The sequence below is a fragment of the Nesoenas mayeri genome (assembly GCF_963082525.1).
Source record: "Nesoenas mayeri genome assembly, chromosome: 1".
Classification (NCBI taxonomy): Eukaryota; Metazoa; Chordata; class Aves; order Columbiformes; family Columbidae; genus Nesoenas; species Nesoenas mayeri.
The window spans coordinates 519,292-545,413 of NC_137541.1; the positions used below are offsets into that span (position 1 = coordinate 519,292).

General features: G+C 61.4%; 1 protein-coding gene across 1 annotated transcript in view; it reads left to right on the forward strand.

The window, feature by feature from the left end:
* The window catches only part of SHANK3 (SH3 and multiple ankyrin repeat domains 3), a gene marked incomplete at both ends in the record, with an annotated part of 330,722 nt that overhangs the window by 239,405 nt on the left and 65,195 nt on the right, over positions 1 to 26,122 (forward strand). Inside the window, 2 exons of the mRNA XM_080358124.1 lie at positions 10,267 to 10,349; positions 23,808 to 23,932. Coding sequence (XP_080214250.1) covers positions 10,267 to 10,349; positions 23,808 to 23,932 — 208 coding nt within the window. The remainder of the gene's footprint in view (positions 1 to 10,266; positions 10,350 to 23,807; positions 23,933 to 26,122) is intronic.

Genomic DNA, 26,122 nt, shown 5'->3' on the forward strand with positions numbered 1-26,122 from the left:
CTGCCGTGCTCTGCCGGCAAGGGAGGGTGAGGATCCAGGACACAGAGCTTCCTTGTGCCGCTGTCAATGAGCCTGGCTGTCCAGGGGCTCGCCCCTTCCCCATCTCTGCCATGGCACCTTTTCCTCGACCTGGCTGCATTTTGGTGTTCACAGCAGAGTTTTACAGCTGCTTTGGAGTCCAGGCAAAACATGTACTGGGCTTCCTTAGACTTCTTGTTCCCTTTGGTGTTTTGGTTAATACCCAAGAAGTTACCAGCTCAGTGTGTTTAAATGAAATGAATCCAGTACTGGAAATTGTCTGTGGAAACTCTCTGTGTTTGGCTGGGGAGGATGATGGTTCTCGGTGCCTTTCACCCCTGCTCCGCCTCACCTGGTTCTCGGTCCCTTTCACCCCTGCTCCGCCTCACCTGGTTCTCGGTCCCTTTCACCCCTGCTCCGCCTCACCCGGTTCTCGGTGCCTTTCACCCCTGGTCCGCCTCACCTGGTTCTCGGTGCCTCTCACTCCTGCTCCGCCTCACCTGGTTCTCGGTGCCTTTCACCCCTGGTCCGCCTCACCTTCCGCCAGAGCTCCTCTCAGGATGGCCCTGGGACTGAGCAGCGCTGGCTCTGGGTTTTTGACGGGTGTGTGAATCACCGGCGCCAGAGGGACGCGGTCCCAGCAGGGTCCTGCCTGGGGCTCCACCGCGTGCGACTGGAAGATGGCATCTTCTGCAGTCACAGTGGCTTTTCATCTGCCAGTTTGCTGTTGACGCAGTTCATAATCAGTGCCTTGATGAGCTGCCTCCTGACTGCATTAAGCAGCAAATCCCACTGATGATGATCAGAGCTCCGGGGCCCGCAGGAGCATCCGTCGGCTCGTTTCGCCCTCTCCTGCTGCCCTGTGCTCTCCGTGCAGAGGCCGCACTGTCGCGTTCCCCGAGGTTTCCTCACCCGCAGCGGTGGTTTAAGTGGTTTATTTTTCCCCAGGGGACAGGGGTTCCCGGTTTCCGTCCGGTGTTGTTGTGGGGCGCCCTGGCCCTGGCTGGGAGCTCTCTGGGGCAGCACTGAGACACTTGAGCTGCTCCCGTGCTCTTCTCCAGGCTGCTGCTCTCAGCAAATGCCGGAGACCAGACACTTGATCTGCTGTGGTCGTTCGAGCAGAGCCAAGCAAAGAGCTGTGTAGGTCTGGCTGGGACACGAGCGGGGCTGTGGCCACAGACCCCGGGTCTGGGTCGGTCTCTGCAGGTCCATCGCTGGGGACCATGTGCGCAATGGTGACGTCCCAGCTGGTCCCAGGCCCCGGGGACCTGCCTCTGCCCTCTTCAGCGCGGCTGCAAGCTCCACTGTTTGGGGTATAAATCCGAGGGTGGTGTGTGATCTCTCTCCCTAAAGCTTCTCTGCTCTAAGGGGTGAGGCGGGGTAGGAAGGACACCCGTGTTCTGTCTTCTCATCGGGTGTGCAGTTTCAGTGCTGGCGTGCTCCATGGAATCCATTGGATCCGGAGGTTCCGAAGTGATCCTTCCCCTGTGCTCTGCATTGGGGAGGCCACCCCTGGAGTGTTGTGTTCAGTTCTGGGCCGCTCAGGTCAGGAAAGAGATTGAAGTGCTGGAGGGTCCAGAGAAGAGCAACAAGACTGGGGAAGGGACTGGAACACAAGCCCTATGGGGAGAGGCTGAGGGAGCTGGGCTTGTTTAGTCTGGAGAAGAGGAGGCTCAGAGCTGAGCTCAGCACTCTCTAGAACCACCTGAAGGGCAGTTGTAGCCAGATGGGGATTGGGCTCTTCTCCAGGCATCAGCAATAGGACAAGGGGCCATGGGCTTCAACTCTGCCAGGGGAAACTGAGGCTGGAGATGAGAAAGCAATTCTGTGCAGAGAGTGGTCAGGCATTGGAATGGCTGCCCAGGGAGGTGCTGGACTCACTGGCCCTGGAGATATAATATATGCCCAGACCCGAAATAATCCTTCTGCCCCAGCCCTGCTGCAGGGGCCTCGGGAGCCACCCCGGCGCACGTGGGCACAGCAAACCAGCACCACAGCCAGCAAGTTGCTCAGCTCCTTTCAGCCTCAATGGAGAGCTATTCAGCGGAGTCAATGGAGCCGTGATTCATCCCGTGCTGCCGCGGCCGCCCACGGATTGCCAAACGAACGGCACCCCGGCTGCGGTGACTGTGCACATCTGCGCACAGCTGCACGGCTGCCGGGCGAGGGGCCGCGACGCTAAGTGCCATGTCCAATCTCGGTTTAAAACCTCCATGGCCGGTGAGTCCAGCACCTCCCTGGGCAGCCATTCCAATGCCTGACCACTCTCTCTGGAGTCACTCACTCTGCAGTCACCGCAGCTGGGGTGCCATTCGTTTGGCAATCCGTGTCCTCCCCTCTCCCAGAAGCGTGACACAGCGATGCTTATGAGTGCAGGATGGTGTTCGTGTTCAGTTGGCTGCCGTCTTCTGGTTTCCTTCTCTTAGTCCTGACTGCGGAACGTGCGCTTTTCCTCTTTCCCCTGGCGTTTTTCAGCCCCTTTCTCCAGTGACAGCGCCACGTGAATCCAAACCCGCTCTTCAGCTCCCCTCGCACATGGCGCCTTCTGCATCCCTGAGTTTGCTCTGGATTCCATCCCAGCCCTTGGTGGAACATGGAGCCGGTCCCAGGACAGGCCCCGGCAGCCGTTTGCTCCCCGTGCCGCTCCCGTTGCCCTGGCTTGTACGGGGATGCCTGTGAGAGCGTTCAGAGCGCCTCGCTGACAGCAGACACCGCGAGCCTTGGCCAGGCCGTGAGGCCCATCGTGCTCCAGCACTTAGCACAGCCGGTTCTCTCAGCTCCATGCCACCTGCTATTTATGACCTTCTTTCCTTCTGGATGGTTCATTAGGCTGTTGTGTTGTTTGTCAGAGGATTTTCCTGGGAGTTAAAGATGAGTTGCTTTGTTTTATGCTTCTTTGGTCTCTCTGCTGCCTGTTTCTGAAGATGAGCATCACTTCAGGTGTTCCACGCGTCCCGCGCTGCTCCGGGTGACGGCCCATGGCCAGTCACACACCTTGTGCCGCTGTGTCAGGTGCTCCATGGTCCCGCGCTGCTCCGGGTGACGGCCCATGGCCAGTCACACACCTTCTGCCACTGTGTCAGGTGCTCCATGGTCCCGCGCTGCTCCGGGTGACGGCCCATGGCCGCTCACACACCTTGTGCCGCTGTGTCAGGTGCTCCATGGTCCCGCGCTGCTCCGGGTGACGGCCCATGGCCAGTCACACACCTTGTGCCGCTGTGTCAGGTGCTCCATGGTCCCGCGCTGCTCCGGGTGACGGCCCATGGCCGCTCACACACCTTGTGCCGCTGTGTCAGGTGCTCCATGGTCCCGCGCTGCTCCGGGTGACGGCCCATGGCCGGTCACACACCTTGTGCCGCTGTGTCAGGTGCTCCATGGTCCCGCGCTGCTCCGGGTGACGGCCCATGGCCAGTCACACACCTTGTGCCGCTGTGTCAGGTGCTCCATGGTCCCGCGCTGCTCCGGGTGACGGCCCATGGCCAGTCACACACCTTCTGCCGCTGTGTCAGGTGCTCCATGGTCCCGCGCTGCTCCGGGTGACGGCCCATGGCCACTCACACGCCTTCTGCCGCTGTGTCAGGTGCTCCATGGTCCCGCGCTGCTCCGGGTGACGGCCCATGGCCGGTCACACACCTTGTGCCGCTGTGTCAGGTGCTCCATGGTCCCGCGCTGCTCCGGGTGACAGCCCATCACCGCTCACACACCTTGTGCCGCTGTGTCAGGTGCTCCATGGTCCCGCGCTGCTCCGGGTGACGGCCCATGGCCGGTCACACACCTTCTGCCGCTGTGTCAGGTGCTCCATGGTCCCGCGCTGCTCCGGGTGACGGCCCATGGCCGGTCACACGCCTTGTGCCGCTGTGTCAGCACCAGCACTGAACGTCACCAGGCCCACACAACCCAAAAACCCCTCATTTGTGCGACTGCTGGTATTTCAGCTTAGAGTCAGAGCCTGTCTGTGTTGTCACAGTGTTGCCTGTCTGTGCTGTCATGGTGTTTCCTGTCTGTGCTGTCACAGTGTTACCGGGAGGCGACTGTAGCTACTTGCTGCAGCCATAACCACACTATTTTTTTAATTGTTCGTTTGATTGATCTATTAGGTTTGTCCATCCAAAGAGTCAAAAAACTACAGAAATAGTTGGCCCTAGGCAAGCATCACGTGCCATTAATGTCTCTGGTTTGGGTTCGGCGGCAGGCCTGAGCCCAGCCCAGCGCTGGTGCTGCCGAGAGCAGCTGCGCTCCGGCACCGCTGTCCTTACGCTGACTCGTCTCTTCCTTTCACTTCACCTTTCTCCGATGCCTTAAAATAACTCTCTACTACATCTTATTGTTTGAAAGTTCCTGTTCTTATTTAGGCACAAATAAGAAATGAGTACTTCGAGCTGCTTTTCAGTGTGACGCTATCACAGGTCTTCGGTTCCGCCGCCTCGGCTGCTCGTTGCTGTTTGCAGCGCCCAGCTCCCGCGGTGCCCGGCACCGGCCTCCCGCGTGTCCCCCGGTCACCGAAACACGGGCACCTATTTCAGTTCTTCTGTACGGCTGTGTAACTCGTGTCTGTAATTCACGTGGTTGTACCCAAACGCGGAGGTGTGCGCTGGCTGGACCAGCGGGGGGTTCGAGGTGCCCGTGCGGCTCGGTGGCAGCGGCTCCGCGCGGTGGGGCTCTGGGGGTCCCTCCTGTGAGCCCCGTTCACCGCCCTGCGGCAGCACCGCGGCAGAGCCAGACCAGCGTGGGGCAGCTCCACGCGGCCGGGCCACCGAGGCACAACGGCGTGGGGACCAGCCCTGCTGGCATTCCTCACACCTTCAGCTTTCTGAATTAAGGCACTTCTTACCAATTTATTTGTAGGAGGAGGAATAATTCGAAGGTGGGGGAGAGGATCAAATATTCTTTGTGCAGGGTAACTTTGGATGAGAGCAGCAGCAGGCTGAATGTATTTAAAGACACGTTATTGCAGGAAACCTCAGCAGATGAGGCCCGGGGGGGATTTTCCTCACGCTGGCACAAGCAGCTTTGTCAAGAGCTTCCTCACTTTCTCGTGTGGATGAAGTGACCACAGAGGTCCCGTGGGAAGAACCAGGGGTGCACAATTGTCTTTTGTCGTGGATTCCCCACTTTCTCATTGACAAAGCAATCGCAGCAGGGCTAATTAGGCACTTCAGCCCACCCCCAGGTATACAGGAATCGCAATTTGTGATTTGTTTCCCTTTCCTTCTCTTTCTTTCTTTCTCTTGCATGTACACATGCACAAACACACTCTTGTGGAGGTGGGGGGATTTGCTCTTGGTCTGGGGTTAAGATGTGGCAGGGGTTGTCTACAAGAGACTGACATCATACGGAAAAGGGGGGATATTCCTGTGAAATGTGTGTTTGGTCAAGCTCTCCTCCTAAACAGTGAATCGCAGGTGAAATGGAACATAAAGGCTCCTCACAGAATCACAGCTGCTTTGGGGTGGAGGGACAGGAGCTCATCCAGTCCAACATGTTCAGCAGCTCAGGGTGCTCAGAGCCCGTCCAGCCTGGCCTGGGTGTCCCAGGGATGCGCTCCCGGCACTGCTGGACACAGGAGCCCCTTTGGGGTCATCTGGCTCTTGCGACATGGGCAGCAGGGTGATGGCGCCGCGATGACCGCGCACGGTGGTCAGGGCTGTCTCCAGCAGGACACTCTGCGCTTCAGAGGATTTGGTTGCAGAGGGGAGAGTTTTCTGAATGTTGAGGAACACATGCACAACCAGCTCTGCTTTTGAGAGACAGGCCATGTGGGAAATGTGACACAGAGAGACGGCTGTGACAGCAGCCGCCTCCTTGGGAGCAGTTCACACAGCGTAGCTGGAGTTCACCCACATCTCGGTGCTCTGTTGCATGAAGTCACCGCTTTTATAGGTGCTCTGGTGTTTCATGGATAGCGCCCGAGCATGTGCCGAAATTACAGCAGCCAGGCAACCAGGGAGGAGGCTGAGGAGCTATGGGGTGTGTGCTGGGTCGGTTTGTGCGGATGGTGTCTGTGGTATGTCTGCCGAGCGCCGCGGTACCTGCAGCAATCGCATGGGTCGACCGAGTGATCAGCTTCCCGTGGTGGGGACAACAAAGGAGAGGGTCTGTCTGTCCTGCCGGGAGCTGGGCGCTGCCATGGTGTAGGAGCTGGGCACTGCCATGGTGTAGGATCTGGGCACTGCTGGAGTGCAGGAGCTGGGCACTGCCATGGTGTAGGAGCTGGGCACTGCTGGGCTGTAGGAGCTGGGCACTGCCATGGTGCTGGAGCTGGGCACTGCCATGGTGTAGGAGCTGGGCACTGCTGGGCTGTAGGAGCTGGGCACTGCCATGGTGTAGGAGCTGGGCACTGCCATGATGCTGGAGCTGGGCACTGCCATGGTGTAGGAGCTGGGCACTGCCATGGTGTAGGAGCTGGGCACTGCCGTGGTGTAGGAGCTGGGCACTGCCATGGTGTAGGAGCTGGGCACTGCCATGGTGTAGGAGCTGGGCACTGCTGGAGTGTAGGAGCTGGGCACTGCCATGGTGTAGGAGCTGGGCACTGCCATGGTGTAGGAGCTGGGCACTGCCATGGTGTAGGAGCTGGGCACTGCCATGGTGTAGGAGCTGGGCGCTGCCGGAGTGCAGGAGCTGGGCACTGCCGGGGTGTAGGAGCTGGGCACTGCTATGGTGCAGGAGCTGGGCACTGTCATGGTGCAGGAGCTGGGCACTGCCATGGTGCTGGAGCTGGGCACTGCCATGGTGCAGGAGCTGGGCGCTGCCATGGTGCAGGAGCTGGGCACTGCTATGGTGTAGGAGCTGGGCACTGCCATGGTGTAGGAGCTGGGCACTGCTATGGTGTAGGAGCTGGGCACTGCCGGGGTGTAGGAGCTGGGCACTGCTATGGTGTAGGAGCTGGGCACTGCCGGAGTGCAGGAGCTGGGCACTGCCATGGTGCAGGAGCTGGGCACTGCTGTGGTGTAGGAGCTGGGCACTGCCGGAGTGCAGGAGCTGGGCACTGCCATGGTGCAGGAGCTGGGCACTGCTATGGTGTAGGAGCTGGGCACTGCCGGGGTGTAGGAGCTGGGCACTGCTATGGTGCAGGAGCTGGGCGCTGCTATGGTGTAGGAGCTGGGCACTGCCGGGCTGTAGGAGCTGGACACTGCCATGGTGTAGGAGCTGGGCACTGCCGGGCTGTAGGAGCTAGGCACTGCCGGGCTGTAGGAGCTGGGCACTGCCATGGTGTTGGAGCTGGGCACTGCTATGGTGTAGGAGCTGGACACTGCCATGGTGTAGGAGCTGGGTACTGCCATGGTGTAGGAGCTGGGCACTGCCATGGTGCAGGAGCTGGGCACTGCCATGGTGCAGGAGCTGGGCGCTGCCGGAGTGCAGGAGCTGGGCACTGCCATGGTGCAGGAGCTGGGCACTGCCATGGTGCAGGAGCTGGGCACTGCTATGGTGCAGGAGCTGGGCACTGCCATGGTGCAGGAGCTGGGCGCTGCCGGAGTGTAGGAGCTGGGCACTGCCATGGTGCAGGAGCTGGGCACTGCCATGGTGCAGGAGCTGGGCGCTGCCATGGTGCAGGAGCTGGGCACTGCCGGAGTGCAGGAGCTGGGCGCTGCTATGGTGTAGGAGCTGGGCACTGCCGGAGTGTAGGAGCTGGGCACTGCCATGGTGCAGGAGCTGGGCACTGCCATGGTGCAGGAGCTGGGCGCTGCCATGGTGCAGGAGCTGGGCACTGCCATGGTGCAGGAGCTGGGCACTGCTATGGTGTAGGAGCTGGGCACTGCCATGGTGCAGGAGCTGGGCACTGCTATGGTGTAGGAGCTGGGCACTGCCGGAGTGCAGGAGCTGGGCACTGCCATGGTGCAGGAGCTGGGCACTGCTATGGTGTAGGAGCTGGGCACTGCCGGGGTGTAGGAGCTGGGCACTGCTATGGTGCAGGAGCTGGGCGCTGCTATGGTGTAGGAGCTGGGCACTGCCGGGCTGTAGGAGCTGGGCACTGCCGGGCTGTAGGAGCTGGACACTGCCATGGTGTAGGAGCTGGGCACTGCCGGGCTGTAGGAGCTAGGCACTGCCGGGCTGTAGGAGCTGGGCACTGCCATGGTGTTGGAGCTGGGCACTGCTATGGTGTAGGAGCTGGACACTGCCATGGTGTAGGAGCTGGGTACTGCCATGGTGTAGGAGCTGGGCACTGCCATGGTGCAGGAGCTGGGCACTGCCATGGTGCAGGAGCTGGGCGCTGCCATGGTGCAGGAGCTGGGTGCTGCCATGGTGCAGGAGCTGGGCACTGCCATGGTGCAGGAGCTGGGCACTGCCATGGTGCAGGAGCTGGGTGCTGCTATGGTGTAGGAGCTGGGCACTGCCGGGGTGTAGGAGCTGGGCACTGCCGTGGTGTTAGTGGCAGAGTCACACAACTCCTGACCCAGAAAGGGATCGTTGTGCCTACAAATGCCACTCCGGCAGAGGAGGCTGCAGTGGCCGCAGTGCCGAGAGGTGTGTCCTGTCCCACTGCATGTGGGTCACAGCCCCACAGAAACAGGGGGGTTAACCCCATGGCAGCGCTGTGAGCCCATCACCTTGCACCCGGCAGCACCGACCCTGCCATGTTGGGTGGGGGGCACGGGGGCTGCGGTGCAGCCTGAGCGCTGGCAGGCGACTGTCCCCGCGGCACGGCCGGCGCAGCGGGCACGGCTGGGTGTGTGCGGCACCGCAGCGTGAGCCCGGCCCCGCCAGCGCCTGCACGGCCGCCCCGGTGCTGGCTGTGCGGTGCTGAGCTGCGCCGTGCAGTGTGCAGCTGTGCGGTGTGCTGCGGTGCCGTGCGGTGCTGAGCTGCGCCGTGCAGTGTGCAGCTGTGCGGTGTGCTGCGGTGCCGTGCGGTGCTGAGCTGCACCCTGCGGTGTGCAGCTGTGCGCTGTGCAGCGGCGCTGTGCGGTGCGGTGCGGTGTGGTGCTGTGCGGTGCTGCGCAGTCTGGTGTTGTGTGGAGCTGCGCGGTGCGCATGGTGCTACGCTGCACAGAGCTGCGCTGTGCTGCGTGGTGCTGTATGGTGCTGTGCAGAGCTGATGTTGCTGCGCGGTGCTGTGCAGAGCTGGTGTTGCTGCGCGGTGCTGCGCGGTGCCGTCCGGTGCTGTGTGGAGCTGCGCGGTGCTGTGTGGAGCTACGCGGTGCTGTGCGGTGCTGCGCGGTGCCGTGCGGAGCTGCGCGGTGTTGTGCGGTGCTGCGCGGTGCCGTGCGGTGCTGTGCGGATCTGTGCGGTCCTGTGCGGTGCTGCGCGGTGCCATGCGGTGCTGTGCGGTGCTGTGCGGTGCTGCAGGCCGTGCAGCCCCCCTGGGAGCAGCCCCCCCGCTCCCCGCCGGCCCTCGGGCTGGCGCGGGTGCGCAGCCGCTCCTTCCCCGCGCTGCCGAGAGGGACCCGGGCCCTGATTAATTCCGCTCTGATGTCAGACATGCGGCTTCGCTGGGAGGGATTTGCAGGGCTGCATTTCGGCTCCCGTTTGCTGAGAGGATCCCTCTCCGGCCCCCTCCCCGCGCCCCCCGCCCCTCCGCCGCATGGAGCCGCTTTGCTGGGGGGGTCGCGGGGCCGGGGGCTGCGCGTCCCCTCCCCTCTCCAGCGCTGGATTCCTGCCGTTCTTGTGCTCTGGCCGCGGCGGAGGGCAGGGACGGCGGCTTTGTTAAACTAGGACAATGCCATGCGGCCCCTCTGCTCATGGCAGAGCGTTCCTTAGCAACGCGGGGGGGGATTTTCAGCGAAGATCGGAGCGCCGGGATGAGGATATAAACTCTGCCGCCCTCCCTCCCAGGGAACTCGCCCGCGAGGCGCCTCTCCTTTTGTCGAGCATCTAATTTTTTCGTACGGGAGGCGACCGGAAAGCCCGAGCGAGCCGGTTGCCCATGGCGGGCTGGCTGCCGCCCCCCGCGCCGCCCCGGCCCCGCGCTCGCCAGGGCCATGCCAAGGGCAGCGTGTAACGGGGAGCCCCCGGGGGATCCGTAAGCTCCCTGCATGTGTATGCAGGTGACTGCGAAGGGGCCGGTGGGCAGAAGGGTGATCCAGGCAGCCGGGGCTTTCCTCCACCTACACGTTGAGGGAAAGTAGCTTTCGTCTTTTTGTTCTGACTCTGGGCAAGGGAGGGAGGGAAGCAGATTGTGCCCAACTCCTTGCTGAGATGAAACGGTCGATGAGAAGAGGTCTCCTTGTCGCAGGCACGAAGGCCACCTCCGCCTGGCAGCATGGTGCTGAAATCTAACCCCAGCATCATTCTCTTGTGCTCTTTCCTGCCCAGTGACTACATCATTGAGGAGAAGACGGCCGTGCTGCAGAAGAGGGAGCATGAGGGATTCGGGTTTGTGTTGCGAGGGGCCAAAGGTAAGGGCTGCTTCTTTCGCTGGGTCCCGGGGCTGGGAGGGAAGGCTCCTTGTCCCCTCGGCCGGGGCTCGGGACCGTGTCCCGCTGCCCTCGCGGCTCTTTGGGGACTCCCGGGCAGCGAGCGCGGCTTGTCTGTGGCTACGTGCGTTGTGCAGAAAATGCCGTTTGTGGCAAGCGTGCATCTCTCGCACATCCTGGGGTGTTTCTCTGCCACAGATGCTGGTATTCGTGGCTTTGCATTTGTAGGAGTTTTCACTTCTGGCTATTTCCTGGGCGTATGAAGTGCACCTGCTCTGCTTGGGGTGCAGATGTGAGCCCCGGGGGCCAGGGCCTGTGCCCTCCGTGGCTTTTTTTTTTAATGCTTGAACTATTTCCCTGTACTTTGGCTGCGTAGAGCGGGGTCCTTCTCCTGGGAGCCCTGGTCGTGGTGGGGCTCAGCCCCAGCGGGAGGGCGAACCGCAGATGTCTGTCCTGCAGCTGCCACCGGACCCCGCGCTGCACCGGGCTCCGCGCCTGCCGGGGCCACCGAGCCCGACCACCCAACCCTGCACCCCGCTGGTTCTGTGCCTCCTCTGCCCAGAAACGCATCCTTTTGCTACAGAAAGGGAGTCCCCTGGGGACTGGTGTGGAGGTGCCCGTATTCACATGGGGAACGGGCTCCAGCCCCTGCGCTCGGACACAGGTCCAGCTCCGGCAGGAGGGTCCCCGCTCCCGCAGCTCCGGGCTGACGGCTGGGAGAGGGGGCTCCGAACCCAGCTGAGGGCACAGGGTGCAGGTGGGGGGCTCCGGACCCAGCTGAGGACACAGCGTGCAGGCGGGGGGCTCTAAAACGAGCTGCTGAAGGCACAGGGTGCAGCTTCGTCCCCAGCTCGCGCGCAGGGTGCAGGATGCAGGCGGGAGGGCTCAAAGCCGCGCTGGCAGCGTTCGGAGCGCTGCTCCTTTCCCGGACCTCGGCGTGGCTGGACGCCCTTGTGATTTGGGCTTTATCGTGGGTGTGATTTTCTGGGGGATTCCTGATTGCCTTTGTTCTGTCCGTGTCACAAAGGGCTCTGTGCCCGTGGGTGTGTTTGCCTTCCTGGCAGAATATGGTCGCTGTCTCTTCCTCCCTTCTCTCTCTCTTCCCTATGTATGTGACATACGTGTCTGTCCATGTGCTGCACGCGTCAGTCTCTGTAACATGAAGTGAAACTTCAGGGCTCAAAATGGCATCCATTTTTTTGCCAAATCAGACTCGCAGCTATTGTGTTCGGAAAACGGGATGAATTTTGTTCTGTTGCCTTTTTTCTTTCCTTCTTTTTCTCCCTCGTTTGTCCTCCTGGCGTGTGCAGGCTCTGCGTGTTCCTTTGTCTGCCGAGCCTGGCAGCGAGGGCTTGGGGCGCGTGGAAGAGTGGGCGTGAGGCTGAGCGGGACGCGGCGCTGGCTCGGGATCGCAGCCTGGCGGTGCCGCAGGGCACCGAGCGGGGCCGCGTCGCGCAGCCCTGCCGGGGGTGTCGGGGACAGGGCCGCTGGCGCCCCCCGGGGAGCAGCGTCCTGGCGGAGGTGAACGCGGGGGCTCTGCGCCAGCCCCACGTTTCCCAGCCGCTCGCTCTGGTGCTTCGTGCTGCCGTGGGGCTGAAGCCGGAAGGAGCACCGAGGCTCTGTCTTGTCTCCGCCGGCGTCACCGCCGCTCAGGCTTCATTTAGATACTCTGTGCAAAACGCCCCAGGCCTCGTGGGCGAAGCGGGGAAGGGGGCTGGAAACAGGAGGGACCGGAGCACCAGCAAAGCCCCCGCGGAGGGAGGGAGGGAGGGAGCTGGCTGGGGGGCCGGCGGGGCGATCCTCGAAGGAAACGGCTTCGTGCCGCAGAGGACCGGGAGGACCGCGCGTGGTGCCGCCGGTGCCGCGGGGCCGGGTCCTTCCCCAGCGCGGGTGTGCTGCCGTGGGTGAGCTGTCCTGGCCCCACAGCCCGTCCCGCCGCCTCTGACGGTGCCGGAGTGCGTGGTGTCCTGGGCAAACCACCCGGCTCTTCGGACAAAGCTGATTTTATCGGGTCTGGGCAGACAGCGCGCTGCAGCGTGGGCCGCGGGGCTCTCCTGCAGCCAGCGCCTCAGCCAGCCCTTGGGAGCGGGCGGAAGGGGCGGCAGCCCCTGCGCTCAGCACCGCGACATGAAGGGCTGAGCAGGTGGAGTCCCTTCTTCAGTTCTTGGCCCCGAGAGACCAGCCCTGCCGTTCGCACGCACAGATGATAGACCTGTGCTCAAAGTGCCGAGAGATGCTGTTTCTTGGGCTGTGACACCCCGAGCTCAGCCGGTCTGTGTGGCTGGGCTGGAGCGGCCTCGCTGTTCTGGCTGACCCGCTCGCGGGCCGGCACTGCCTGTGCGGTGACACGATGAATGAACCACCAGCCATCCTCCCCGGGCGGTCCCCGCGCGCAGCGGTGGGCGCAGCTCATGCCGTGACTGCTCGCAGCACACCCGTGCGGCCGGCTCCCCGCGCAGAGGAGGGTGCTTCCTGCGCCGGTTAGTGCTGGTTGCCGTCTGGTTATGGCGGGTTCCGTGGAAGCGGTAGAGGGACACGTGCTCCCCGACTTGGGAATTTACTCTCTAAGAAAGGAGTAGACACTATGAATAGCAAGGATATTACCCACGGTACAAACGATGTGTTGAAAAACGAGAAGCTCTGTCCCTGCCTCAGGGGGTGGGCTTGCTTGGGTCTGCTCTGTCTGGGGAGAAAGCGGGACGGGTTTTTCACTCAGAGACTCGAGGTGATTGCTTCCCATGGCGTGTGTGTCTCCTGCAGCGTCGGATCTCGCACGCTGCTGGGGAGACGATGCCGCGGTGGCCCCCGCGGGGCTCGGGGTGCTCCTGCTTCCCTCCAAAATGTCAATGCCAATTTTTTATTCCCCCCACCCAGCCCCCAGCTCTCCAGCCAAGCAGGAGCTTCATCTGCTTTCCCAGGTGCTCCGGCCTTGGTGCAGAACGTGGAGCTGCTCTGCGGGTCCCCAGCCCCACCTGCTCCCGCAGGGTCCCAGAGCAGATCACACAGGATCCCAGGGCTGGAATGGCTCACAGAAGGAGACTCCACACCCGCTCTGGGCAGCCTGGGCCAGGCTCTGGCACCTCCAGCAAACAAGTGGCTGCTCATGTTCACATGGAGCCTCCTGTGCTTCAGTCTGTGCCCGCTGCCCCTCACCCTGGCCTTGGGCACCATGAACAGAGTCTGCTCCATCCTGACACCACCCTGACATATTGATCATTGATCACAGCCCTCTCAGCTTCTCTTCTCCACCCGGCAGCCCCAGCTCTCTCAGCCTTTCCTCGGCACCGTGTCACTCCGCCCGTCCCAGTGCCGCGGCCTCCCCAGCCCCTGCTGTCCCCGTGGCCTCTGCCCCCAGGGCCCCTCCTGTCCGCTGTCCTTGTGTTTGAACCAGACCGCTGAGCACCTGGGAACCCAGCGGGTCACAGCTCGCGATCAAGTGCTGGCCTGTGGGACAGGCCAATGGGGAGGGTTGGTCTGTCCCCTCACCCCGTCCCATGCGGACTGCTGGCAGCAGGGCCTTGTGGCAGCCATGGTGTCCCCGGTCCTGTGGGATCCATGACTGCCCCAGCCCCACAGCAGCCATGGTGTCCCAGCCCCACAGCAGCCATGGTGTCCCCAGTCCGGTGGGAACCATGACTGGTGTCTCAGCCCCACAGCAGCCATGGTGCCCCAGCCCCACAGCAGCCATGGTGTCCCTAGTCCAGTGGGAACCGTGACTGCCCCAGCCAGTGTTTTCTCTGCAGGAGGGTTAAAGTTCGATGTTCGGCATCAGATGGTTGCTTGTGCGTCTCTGTGTGTGAACGCCAGCCCAGGCACCTGCCATTGCCGTTACTGGGACAAACCACCTTGGGTGAATCCAGTCGAACAACCCCGTGCAGAGCGTGCCGGGTCTGGCGCAGCCGTGGGTCAGTTGAGGCTGGTTTAGGTTTGGTTCCTGCCCGGCGCTCGGCACAGGGAGCTGAGGAGGCTCTGCAAGCTGAGCTCTGGTGCTGTGTCCAGCGCTGGGTCGGGCTGAGCTGCCGGGTCCCTCCGCCACAGCTCCTGCCCAGCCCCGGCACCGTCACGGCCCCAGCCCCGTCTGCTGCGCGGGGCGAGGGGGGCTGGCCCCAGCCCCACGTTCCGGCTGTCTCTGGTATCATGAGGCTTCGTGGAAAGGGAGGAGCTCCCTGCCGGTTTCCAGGAGCTGAGGTTGTGCAGGGAGTGCTGCGGCACCTCGGGATGGACAGAAACTGGGGCCGGAGGTGTTTGGATAGAGCACGTCAGACACCACGTCTGTCACCCGTGCTGTTGGGGGTGTTGTTTCCATTACGGCGATCTAATGGACAGCTAGGAAGAGGGCCCGGTAGAGTCTGGATATGGCAAACGCTACTTGTGACTCACCTTTTGTAGGAGCCTTAGAAACTGAAAAATCCAAGAGCTGCCGTAGCGCCCTTTTCTCCCTGCCCCCAATGCACATATTGTGTTAGTGCCCCTGACCCGCTGACCACCGGCAGGTACCTGCTGCCCCCCTGCGGGTGTCACAACGACGTGTGTGCCTTCCTACCCAGCCTTCCAGCCGGACGTGCCCCCAGGATTTTAGGTGGGAAGTACCAGGGCAGCTACGATATTACTTTATTTCTCACTCTGTAAATGTGTTTCTGGTGAAGTTCCTGGGATCTTGCGGTGGTTTAACCCAGACCAACAGCTCAGCACCGCGCAGCCGCTCACTCACTCCCCAGTGATGGGATGGGGGAGAGAATCAGAAGAGTAACAGTAAGGAAACGGGTGTGCTGAGATAACGACAGTTTAACAGGCAAAGCAAAAGCCGCGCACGAGCAAAGCCAAATGAGGAATTGATCCCCTGCCTCCCATGGCGGGCGGGGGTTCGGCCGTCCCCAGGGCAGCAGGGACGGGTGACGGTGACTTGGGAAGACAGACACCGTCACTGCGAGCGTCCCCTTCCTGCTCCTCCCCAGATCCACACTGAGCGTGGCGTCAGTGGTGTGGGGTGTCCCAGCTGTCCCAGGTGTCCCCTCCCAGCTCCCCGTGTCCCCAGCACCGGCTGTGGGGAGCAGCAGAACAGCCCTTGGTGCTGGGTGAGCGCTGCTCAGCGGTGGCTGAACCATCGCGGTGCCAGCAGGAGTGTTTCAGCACCGATCCAAACACGGCCCCGGAGAAAATTCACTGGATCCCAGCCAAACCCAGCGCGGATCTTAACAATTTGCTCTGCTTGAATTAACTTGTAATATTTTTCACTGCTATGCTTGGCTAGTAATTAAAATAACTTGTCCAATAAAAGGAGGAGAGAGAGGAGAGGAGAGGAAGAGGAAGAGGAAGAGGAAGAGGAAGAGGAGGAAGAGGAAGAAGAGAAAGAGAAAACATTTTCAGTTGGAAGGGACCTACAACAATATCTAGTTCAACTGCCTGACCAACTGAGGGCTGATGAAAAGTTAGACCATGTTACTCAGGGCATTCTCTTGAACGCTGACCATGTCAACCACCTCCCTTGGACGCCTGTTCCAGTGTGTGAACCCCTCTTGGTGAAGAAATGACAGACCCATCAAATGTCCTGAGTTGGAAGGACCAACAAGGATCATGGAGACTGCACGGCACAACCCCAAAATTCGCCCCAGTGCTTCATGTCCAGTCTGAACCTCCTCTGATGCATCTTTGATCCCTTCCCAGGGGTCCTGTGTCTGGACCCCGGAGCAGAGCTGCCAGCTCCCTCTCCACGTCCCTCCCCAGGAGCTGCGGAGCCAGGAGGTCGCTGCTCAGCCGCCTCCTCTCCAGACCAGACGAGCCGGATCCCTCGACCGCTCGCAGGACGTTCCTTCCAGCCCTTCTGGCGCTGTTGCTGTCCCCTGGATGTGTCCACGGATCTTCCCAGCCTTTTGAAACGGTGGGGTCCAGCGCTGCACACGGGGCTCCAGACCGCCCCAGCGCTGCACACGGGGCTCCAGGCCCCCCAGCGCTGCACACGGGGCTCCAAGCCCCCCAGCGCTGCACACGGGGCTCCAGGCTGCCCCAGCGCTGCACACGGGGCTCCAGGCCCCCCAGCGCTGCACACGGGGCTCCAGGCCCCCCAGCGCTGCACACTGCAGGACAGCCCCTCGGTGCACGGCCGCTGTGCTGTTCGATGCCGCGGGTTTGCCGCCGTGGGTGCCGCGCTCCCAGGGGCCGCTGGCTTGATGCACAAGCGACTGTGGCGCTGCAAGAGTCGAAACAGGGGCTGAGATTCACGGTGTCAGGTCCTGGGGAGCAATTCCTTGTGCAGCCGGGGAGAGCAGCACGGACGGGAGGGGAGGAGAGGAGAGGAGGGAGCTCGGGTCTGGGCGCTCTGCCGGGGCAGGGACCGTGGGGCCCGCTCTGTGCCGCGGGTGTCCCTCTGGGATGCGGCGGTGCCGGCAGCGGTGCCGTCTGCCCGCAGCGTGTGCGGCCGAGGCAGAGCTGACCCCGCCGTGGCTCGGGGGTGCCAGGGGTGCCACGGGGCTGTGCCGTGGGGCTGGGCTCCCCGGGGCTTGTCAGAGCCCCCCGGGGCTTCCTGTGATCCGACTCTTCCAGGGCTTCTCCCGACCACCCGAACTGTGGTTCTGTGCGCCCAGGACGCGGCCGCCGTGCCCAGAGAGCACAGCCACAGCCGCGGTGTTGAATGGTGGCTCCTCCAGAGCTATGGATCATGCTTCCCAAGATTTAAAGTCATGAGCTTTGCAGTGACCAGTAGACCTCCTCGTTAGGAAATTTTACCTCATTACCAGCAAGAATTCCTGTAATTTAATTCCAAACGTTTTGATTTAGTTTTGCCTTTGCAGTTGGATAAGAGCTTCCTAAAATTGTATTTCCTTCCTGGGTAGGCACTTACAGATGAATTGTCACGGCATTACTTACGTGTGTCCTGAATTTCCCGCGGGCCGTGAGCTGGGGCGGTGCTTTGGAGGCTCTGGGCCCAAGCTGGTTCTCGTGGCGGCGGCTCTGCTGCGCTCAGCCCTCGCTCAGGCGCACGTCGGGAGTGTCAGTGTCCTCCTCCTCTTCCTCCTCCGCATCCTCTCCCTCCTCCATCACCGGGGCTGCCGCCAGCTCCGAACACTGCGGGCTGCTCCGGTTCCTCTTTCTGGCTGGTGTTGTGGCTGTGGGCAAATGGCCGGGCTGCTGGGGAGCCTGATGAAGCCACCTGAACGGGAGATGGAGAACGACGAGACGTGGCGCGGGAGGCGGACGTGACAGCGGCGAGTGAGCTGCCCGTGGCACAGAGCGCTTCGGAGGAGCCGCTGGACCCCGTCCGCCTGTGCCGGGAGTGCTGCTGGAAGTGGCCCAATGTCACAGGGCAGGGAGCGCTGGAGACCTTTGGGGTCCCCAGGTCACCTCTGGGTGATATCAGGTCAGGCCAAGATTAGCCAGGGAAGAGGATTGGAACTGCCGGGTTGGAGTAGACGTAGCAAAACCGGGGTGAGCAGGGAAGAGTCACTGAAGGCAGGTTGTTCATTTGGGAGGAAGCTGGGGCAGCGAGGAGGGCTGTCAGGAACCGGGACGAGCTCGTGGAGGTGGGTGAATGGTGTGACCGGGGCTCTTGGGCATGGGGTTTGCAGCACACGGGTGTCTGTGATGTCTGTGGCAGCACGTGGTGTCTGTGGCGACATGTGGTGTCTGTGGCAGCACGTGGTGTCTGTGGCAGTACATGGTGTCTGTGGCAGCACATGGTGTCTGTGGTGACACACGTGTCTGTGGCAGCACGTGGTGTCTGTGGCAGCACACACGTGGCTGTGGCGGCAAATGTGTGGCTGTGGCGGCAAATGTGTGGCTGTGGCAGCACGTGGTGTCTGTGGCGGCACACGCGTGGCTGTGGCGGCACAGCGGTGTCTGCGTGCAGCCATGCTCCGGCAGCATGTGCGGCAGCGTCGCAGCCAGGGCTCCACCGTCTCCCGAGCAGCACGGGCTCTGCATGTGGGGCTGGTGGCTGGACAGACGGCCGTGGGGACAGAGGAGCGGCAGCGGGGCCTGTCCCGGGGCACTGGGGCTTGTGTTGAGCCTTTGGCGCCACGTCCCCCTCCAGCGCTGCCCCTGCCCCTCGCAGCAGACTCCGCCGCTTTGGAGATGTCCCCGCCACCAAGGGGACCTGCACGTGGTTTGCAGGTTCTCAGTGGGGTCGCTGTGAACACACATTTTGTTTAGTTCTGGTCTGGGAAAACGATGTGCCCGGTGCCCATTGGCTTCACAGGTTGGGCTTCCAGGTGTTCCGCTGGTTTTACGGCGTGCCTGGCACTTGGCCGGCACGTGTTGGTGTGTGTGCACCGCAGGGGAACGTTCTCCCTCTGCAGTGTGGGGCAGTGTCAGGATGGACCAGGGTGAGCTCAGCGCTGACGGATTGGACTTGGTGACGACTAAAAGCAGCTGTGAGGGGAAGTTCTGCAGCAGGGCAGCACATCATGGACTCCGGTGAACAGGTTTCCCTTGTATGGCCTGAGTCTGGGGTTAATCAGAGAATCAGAGAACCACAGAGAACCCAGCCCCCCAGTCCCCCTGCCATGGGCAGGGACATCTGCACCAGCTCAGGGTGCTCAGACCCCATCCAGCCTGGCCTGGGATGTCTCAGGGATGGTTCATCCACCACCTCTCTGGGAACCTGTTCCAGGCTCTCACCACCCTCAGGGCAACAATTCCTTCCCCATGTCCGGCCTGGATCTCCCTCCTTTAGTTCCAGACCGTAACTGAGGCAGATGGAGCCGCGGAGCTGGTCGCAGCTCCCAGAGCTCGCGGCTCCTCCGGCCGGTGTCCGGCACCGGGGACACGGGGACAGCCAGCCCTGCACAACTCGTCCTGTGCGTGGAGAAGGGATGGGTTAATGTTCCCTTGTCCATCACTGGGGCTTCTCTCCCGTGCCCTGGCACCGCGTCTGGGGACTACGGGCGGTAGCAAGGCAGAGCTGGTTGTTTCCTCCGTCTGCGTTTTTTCCCGCCTGTATTCAATTGTGTTTCTATGTTTGTTTCATAAGGACACAGTTCTGACTTCAGGACGCATTTTCTTGTTTACCGAGTCCTTAAGGCACTGGTGACACTTACAAATGGAGCCTCCGGCACGCAGTTACTGCAGATAGATGGCTTCCAGCCCACGGGAAGCGCCATGTCCTCATGTACCTCATCAATAATGCAGGTGGCAAAATGGGCTGTAAGGCTGGGTTCCCTGGGCTGATCTTATCTGTATTCCCTGTCGGTTTGTATCCTTGATTACCAATAGGAAAAATACGTTCTTGAGCTCAGATAACCCTTCTCTGAGCTGTGATTCCGGGTTTCTCCATCGTCGCTGTGGATGCATTCAGTGCCTCAGCATCGCGTGGCTGTGGGACCGCAGCGGGGGCGGGGGCACGCTCTGATAACGGGGTTTGCTCACGTCAGCCTCCTTCTGCTGGCCAGAAAACCCACTAAAGTGTCACCTGTCCATCTGTGCCGCCAGGGACCGGGACTTCCACCTAACCCGCTCGGGACTTGGTTATGGGGCAGGTTTGACGAGGGGGCGGCCCTGGAGTGTCCTGCTGCCGCTCCCGTTCTGTGAAGCACCATGCTGATATTCTATGAGACCGTATGTCTTGTTATCATTATATCAGTAATTTTCTTGATATTCAGAGAGCCTGAGTCTCCCTTTCCTCATTTTCAGAGGTTTGCCCAACAGACAAGGTCTTACCTTAAACCTGGTGTCCCCTGGGCCCGGCTGTGGCGCGGGGTCCCGGGCACCCGGTTCTGCGGCTGCAGCAGGTCCTGCCGGTGGGGCTTTGAGCTTCAGAGCGATGAGAGAACCTGCTGGTCAACACCGATCTGAAGAGTTGAATTTAACCCTGGGGAAGTCCCGAAGGCTTTGGAGAAATCAGGTGTTTCATCGGCATTTCTAAGAACGGGCGGGATGACTTAGGTGTTTGCGCTCGCTGGCGCGCGTCAGGAAGGAGCGCTGGAAAGGGGCTGATGCAGAACAGCTCAGATCATCCGGCACGCTAACGAACATCTTGTCAGGCCAGCGCTGGCTTGGCCGGCGCTAGCCGGTGCCTGGCTGACTCAGCAGAAAACATCTGGCATAAAAACCTGAAACAAAACAATAAGGAAGTAGTATGGTAGATTATGGAAATCTTTTTATCTGTATAAATCAGTGTCTGTACATTTTACATAAAGGAAAGAGAATGTAGGTCACATTTGCTGGAGTGACCTGACATCAAAGGAGATGTGCGCACATGATCATCCGCTGACTCTTATTAGATCTGCTGCTTCGTTAGGGTTTTGACACAGCTCTTAACTCCATTGTTTTGATAACAGGCTTAGGGTGATGGATAACATATGCAGGCCCGCTGACACAATGCAGCATTATCGGTATTGGTGACAAAAACAACCGCACGTTGTGCGTGCACCAGCGGAGGCGGCAGCGGGACCCACAGGGCCCGTGCTGGGAGCTCACAGCTCGTGTCGGAGCGGGCGCTGCGGGGCTTTGCTTGGCGCACGTCTCCGCGGCTCGCGGCTTGCTGCAGGGAGCACGTTTGGTGTGTGAGTTCTTGGCAGGTTAGTTAGTGCGTCCTGCTCAGAGCTGTCCCCACGTTAGTGCCCCTGTACCGCTGGCTCTTCTGAAGGACGGTGAGACAGTGAGTCCCGTGTGGACTGGAGATCCGTGTGAGGAGGCGCCTCGGCCAGCCCGCGCCCAGCCCGCTGTCCCAGCCCCCGGCCAGGTTTGGGGAGCAGGTCTCTGTCCTGAACTCCTGGGCTCTGCCGGTGCCTGCAGCTGGGACCTCGCTGTTGCATTTCTCACCAACCAGCTTTAGCGTCTCCTGTGGGGCGGGAGGACGGTACGAGCCGTTGAGCCAGGCTCCGAGCATCCCCGGTGCTGGTCCTGGTGCTGGTTTGCCGGCCCTTCTTCACAGCCCCGGGTTAATTACCCTTCAGAGAAGGGAATGGAAGGAGCGCATTGCAACACCAAATGTGCCGTCTGCCAGGAGTCTGTCTGTCTGCACCCACCCAGGACCACTGCACCCGGGCCCACGTGAGACATCTGCATCAACACCAGCGGTGCCAGCGGCTGCACGGCGCGCTCCGAACCGAGCCGGTGTGCATGGCAGCGCCGTGGTGCCGGCAGCAGCCAAAACGTGGGTGTTCCAGGCACTGCTGTCTGCTGGTGCACAACATACGCTGCATCATTAGGCAAAACAATGGCTCGTTAGCCTCATCTCCTCCCATGGTTTAAGTGTGTTGAGGAGCTGCTCAGGAGCTGCGCAGCAGCGTGGTTGCTGTGCCGCCGCGGCAGGAGAGGATTGTGCCGCAGCTGCCATCGGGGGCAGTGAGCCCAGGGCTGTCCCCGCAGAGCAGCAGCACCCGCGCTGGCCTCCGGGCCCCGCGGCACTTCAGGAGAGTCAGGTCTGCCAGAGCACGTCTGGGCTTTTCAGCCACTTATCCCCAGTGTGTCAGTAACGTCCTTTTCTGTGACAGTCCAGGGATGTGGAGTGTTCTCTTGTTTCTGCAGGCAGGGAGAACAGTGTCTGGCACAGCTGGGTTTAGGGCGGCACCTTCAACCCCCTTGCCGGTGCTGCTGTGTCTGGTGGCCCATCTTCAGCTTCGTCTCTGAGGCTGCACCGGCTGAGAGCAGCTCCAAAGCCAGGGCGGGTGGCGCAGTCCCTGCTGGTCCTGGGGCTGGGGTGACCCCGTCGGTTCTGCTCCCCTAGAGGCTGCACAGCCCAGCGCCCGGCGTCGCCGAGCCCAGGAGCAGCACGTGCCTTGGAAAGGCGACTTCTCAGAGCCCGGCCCCCCAGCTGTTAGTGCTGCGGGAGCTCTGCGGGTCCCCAGCCCCACCTGCTCCCGCAGGGTCCCAGAGCAGATCACACAGGATCCCAGGGCTGGAATGGCTCACAGAAGGAGACTCCACAGCCGCTCTGGGCAGCCTGGGCCAGGCTCTGGCACCTCCAGCAAACAAGTGGCTGCTCATGTTCACATGGAGCCTCCTGTGCTTCAGTCTGTGCCCGCTGCCCCTCACCCTGGCCTTGGGCACCATGAACAGAGTCTGCTCCATCCTGACACCACCCTGACATATTGATCATTGATCACACCCCTCTCAGCTTCTCTTCTCCACTCGGCAGCCCCAGCTCTCTCAGCCTTTCCTCGGCAGGAGGATCCTCCTCTTCTCTGTAGCTCTCCCTTGTGGCTTCTCCCTTCCCTCCCCGCGGCTGTGGGGAACACGCGGCCGTCTGTCTGGTGACACAGAACCCAGCCGTGAGACAGGGGACGTCTCAGGCTGCTCCTGGATCTGCCTCAGGTGTTTCCAGTCCCGTAGCTTCGGGGACCAGAGTCTGGCCAGTTGTGTAACAAGTAGCCGTGGCCTTTCTGCTTCATTTCTTTGGTGGGTCCAAAGTTTCTGAACATCTGCAACAGCCTCCTCTGGACAAACAGTGGAGGAAATTGTTCCTCCATCACAGCACACAGTTTGCTTAAATTGAGTTTGCTTAAATTGAAGCTGAGTGGAGACTAAGCACATATTTACAAGCATTCAGCTAACAGGACTGCCTCTTTTCTCTTAACATCCGGATTTCTGCAAATCACCGATAGTACTGCAGAGAGAAGACAGCTCGACCCTGCTCACACCAGCTGCCTTCCTGGTGGTACATGTATGTGTATTCCAATCTAGAGAGGGGGGCTTAGAAGACAAAGCCTGACTGTCAGGAATTTATAGAACAAGCCTGGGATAATGACAACGCCTAAAGCATAGTGAAGTCTCGAAAACAAGAGTGGCTAAACGAGGTCTTGCTTTTATTTTTAATCCCCAAGGCAAGCTATAAGGATACAATAATTAAAGATAGGGCTGCTGGCAAACTCCCTTCATCCTGGGGGGCAGAGAGGCAGGGTGGGCTGGACATGGAGGATCCAAGTGCCCTCCCTGGGTCCCCTGTCCCTGGGAATGGTGTTCTTCTGGGGACAGGAGCAGGTTTTCCAACCAGGACTGCAATTAAAACCTCACTGATGAGGCCTGGGGTTCGTCTGACTGTTGTGGGTGTCCACCAACAGGTGTCCTCTGCTCCTGGTGTCCTGCAGGACCAGGGGAGGGCAGCGCTCGGGGCCGGTGTCACCTCTGCTCTGGGGCAGGGCATATGGTTCGCTCTGCTGACCGAGGGTCTGGGGCCGCTAACAGGGACAGGCACACAGGAGGAATGAGTTCCCCCGGCGCCGTTCACAGCTGCTCTCGTTTCATCTGTGGTACCGGGGCTGGATGAGGCTTTGGGGACCCTGTGGGAACAGACGTGACTCTGGAAGTGACGGGTGTCCAGGGGGCTCTGGGCCCAGCGCGGGCTCTGAGCTGACGGGAGCTGTGGGCGCGCAGCATGGGCTCTGCTGCCCGCGGCGGCTGAGCCTTGTGCACCCGTTCTTTCTGAACAACGGGCAGATTTCCTGGGCCCCGGGACGTTCCTGCTTTTTGCCGCACTGTCTCAGTCTCTCTCTTCGTGTTTTGCAGCTGAAACGCCGATTGAGGAGTTCACGCCCACCCCGGCCTTCCCCGCGCTGCAGTACCTGGAGTCGGTGGACGTGGAAGGTGTGGCGTGGCGAGCGGGGCTGCGCACCGGAGACTTTCTGATCGAGGTGAGCGGGAGGGCGCCCGGGGCTGCCCGCGGCGGGACCGGGACCGTGTCGCGCACAAAAACAGTGTCCTTTGTGAGGGGCTGCAGAGCTGGTGATAACTGCTGCCGGAACGCCTGCTGCGTGGATGTCTCGAGGGAACAGCCCGACGTAGCCTGGGCTCTGCCGCGGGGTGGGGCAGGTCTGGGGGTTCCGTGACCAGACGGGGTCCCGGGGCAGCTTTTGCCGGCGCAGGTGCCTGTTTTGTGGTCAGCACCGGCCGCCAGGTGAGTCCCAGCACTGCGGGCTCTTGGCAAAAAGCGCAATATTCTGTAGCACTGTGCGTGAGAAATACCAAACGTGGGGCAGCTCCCTGGAGTGTTCGGGTTCTGTTCTCTGCACTGCTGGGGGTTGGTTGGAGGAACTGCCAGCACTGGGGTGCTGTGCACACTGTGGGTACAGCTCCGTGTGCAGTGCGCACCGTGGGTACAGCTCCGCGTGAAGTGCACACCATGGGTACAGCTCCATGTGCAGTGCGCACCGTGGGTACAGCTCCGTGTGCAGTGCACACCGTGGGTACAGCTCCACCTGCAGTGCGCACTGTGGGTACAGCTCCGTGTGCAGTGCGCACCGTGGGTACAGCTCCGTGTGCAGTGCGCACCGTGGGTACAGCTCCACCTGCAGTGCGCACTGTGGGTACAGCTCTGTGTGCAGTGCGCGCTGGTGCCTCTGAGGTCTATGGTGGCGAAGCTTTGACAATGAACCAGCAAAGCCTCCAGTGTAAAATCAGAGGATTTGTGGTGTCCATCTGCTGCGGGGTGCTGGGCTCTCTGCTCACTCGGCGGTGACACCGAGCTCACTGAAACACCGAGCTCGCTGAGACATGGTCCCGTTGGCAGCACACACAGCGGGGAAGCTTGGGACGTGACTCTGAGCGTGACGTTTCCATGGCTGCAGGAAGGGATGAGCCTCATCTCCCCACCTGCAGGGCGCTCCCTCGCTCCCCCTCTGCGTCAGACGTCACCCCCAGTTCAGGGGGGACCGAGAACTTCAGTAGCACAAGGTTTCCTTTCTGCCCTGGTGCTTTCCTCCCCCGGTCACTGTGGATGCCAGCCTGTGCTACCCCTACAGGCCTGGCTTTATTCTGCTTTAGTCCCACCCTGTGCCCCACCTGGAGGCCTGGCTTTATTCTGCTTTAGTCCCACCCTGTGCCCCACCTGGAGGCCTGGCTTTATTCTGCCTTTAGTCCCGCCCTGTGCTACCCCTGGAGGCCTGGCTTTATTCTGCCTTTAATCCCGCCCTGTGCTCCACCTGCAGGCCTGGCTTTATTCTGCCTTTAGACCCGCCCTGTGCTCCACCTGGAGGCCTGGCTTTATTCTGCCTTTAGTCCCGCCCTGTGCTACCCCTGGAGGCCTGGCGTTATTCTGCTTTAGTCCCACCCTGTGCTCCACCTGGAGGCCTGGCTTTATTCTGCCTTTAATCCCGCCCTGTGCTCCACCTGCAGGCCTGGCTTTATTCTGCCTTTAGACCCACCCTGTGCTCCACCTGGAGGCCTGGCTTTATTCTGCCTTTAGTCCCGCCCTGTGCTACCCCTGGAGGCCTGGCTTTATTCTGCCTTTAATCCCGCCCTGTGCTCCACCTGCAGGCCTGGCTTTATTCTGCCTTTAGACCCGCCCTGTGCTCCACCTGGAGGCCTGGCTTTATTCTGCCTTTAGTCCCGCCCTGTGCTACCCCTGGAGGCCTGGCGTTATTCTGCTTTAGTCCCACCCTGTGCTCCACCTGGAGGCCTGGCTTTATTCTGCCTTTAGTCCCGAAGGCTGGACTATGACTGTATTGCAAGCTCTGCCTCCATCAATCAGCTCTGCCTCCATCAGCTCTGCCTCCATCAGCTCTGCCTTGCAGTGCTGGCAGGACAGGACCAGTCCCTGCCAAGAATATGTGGATTTTTTATGTGCCCCGTCACTGCAGCCACCTCTGTGACTGCGGGGTGCCCCTCCGTGACTGTTGGGTGCCCCTCCGTGGCTGACGGGTGCCCCTCTGTGGCTGACAGGTGCCCCTCTGTGGCTGTTGGGTGCCCCTCCGTGGCTGATGGGTGCTCCTCCGTGGCTGGTGGGTGCCCCTCTGTGGCTGCGGGGTGCCCCTCTGTGGCTGCGGGGTGCCCCTCTGTGAGTGTTGGGTGCCCCTCTGTGGCTGCGGGGTGCCCCTCTGTGGCTG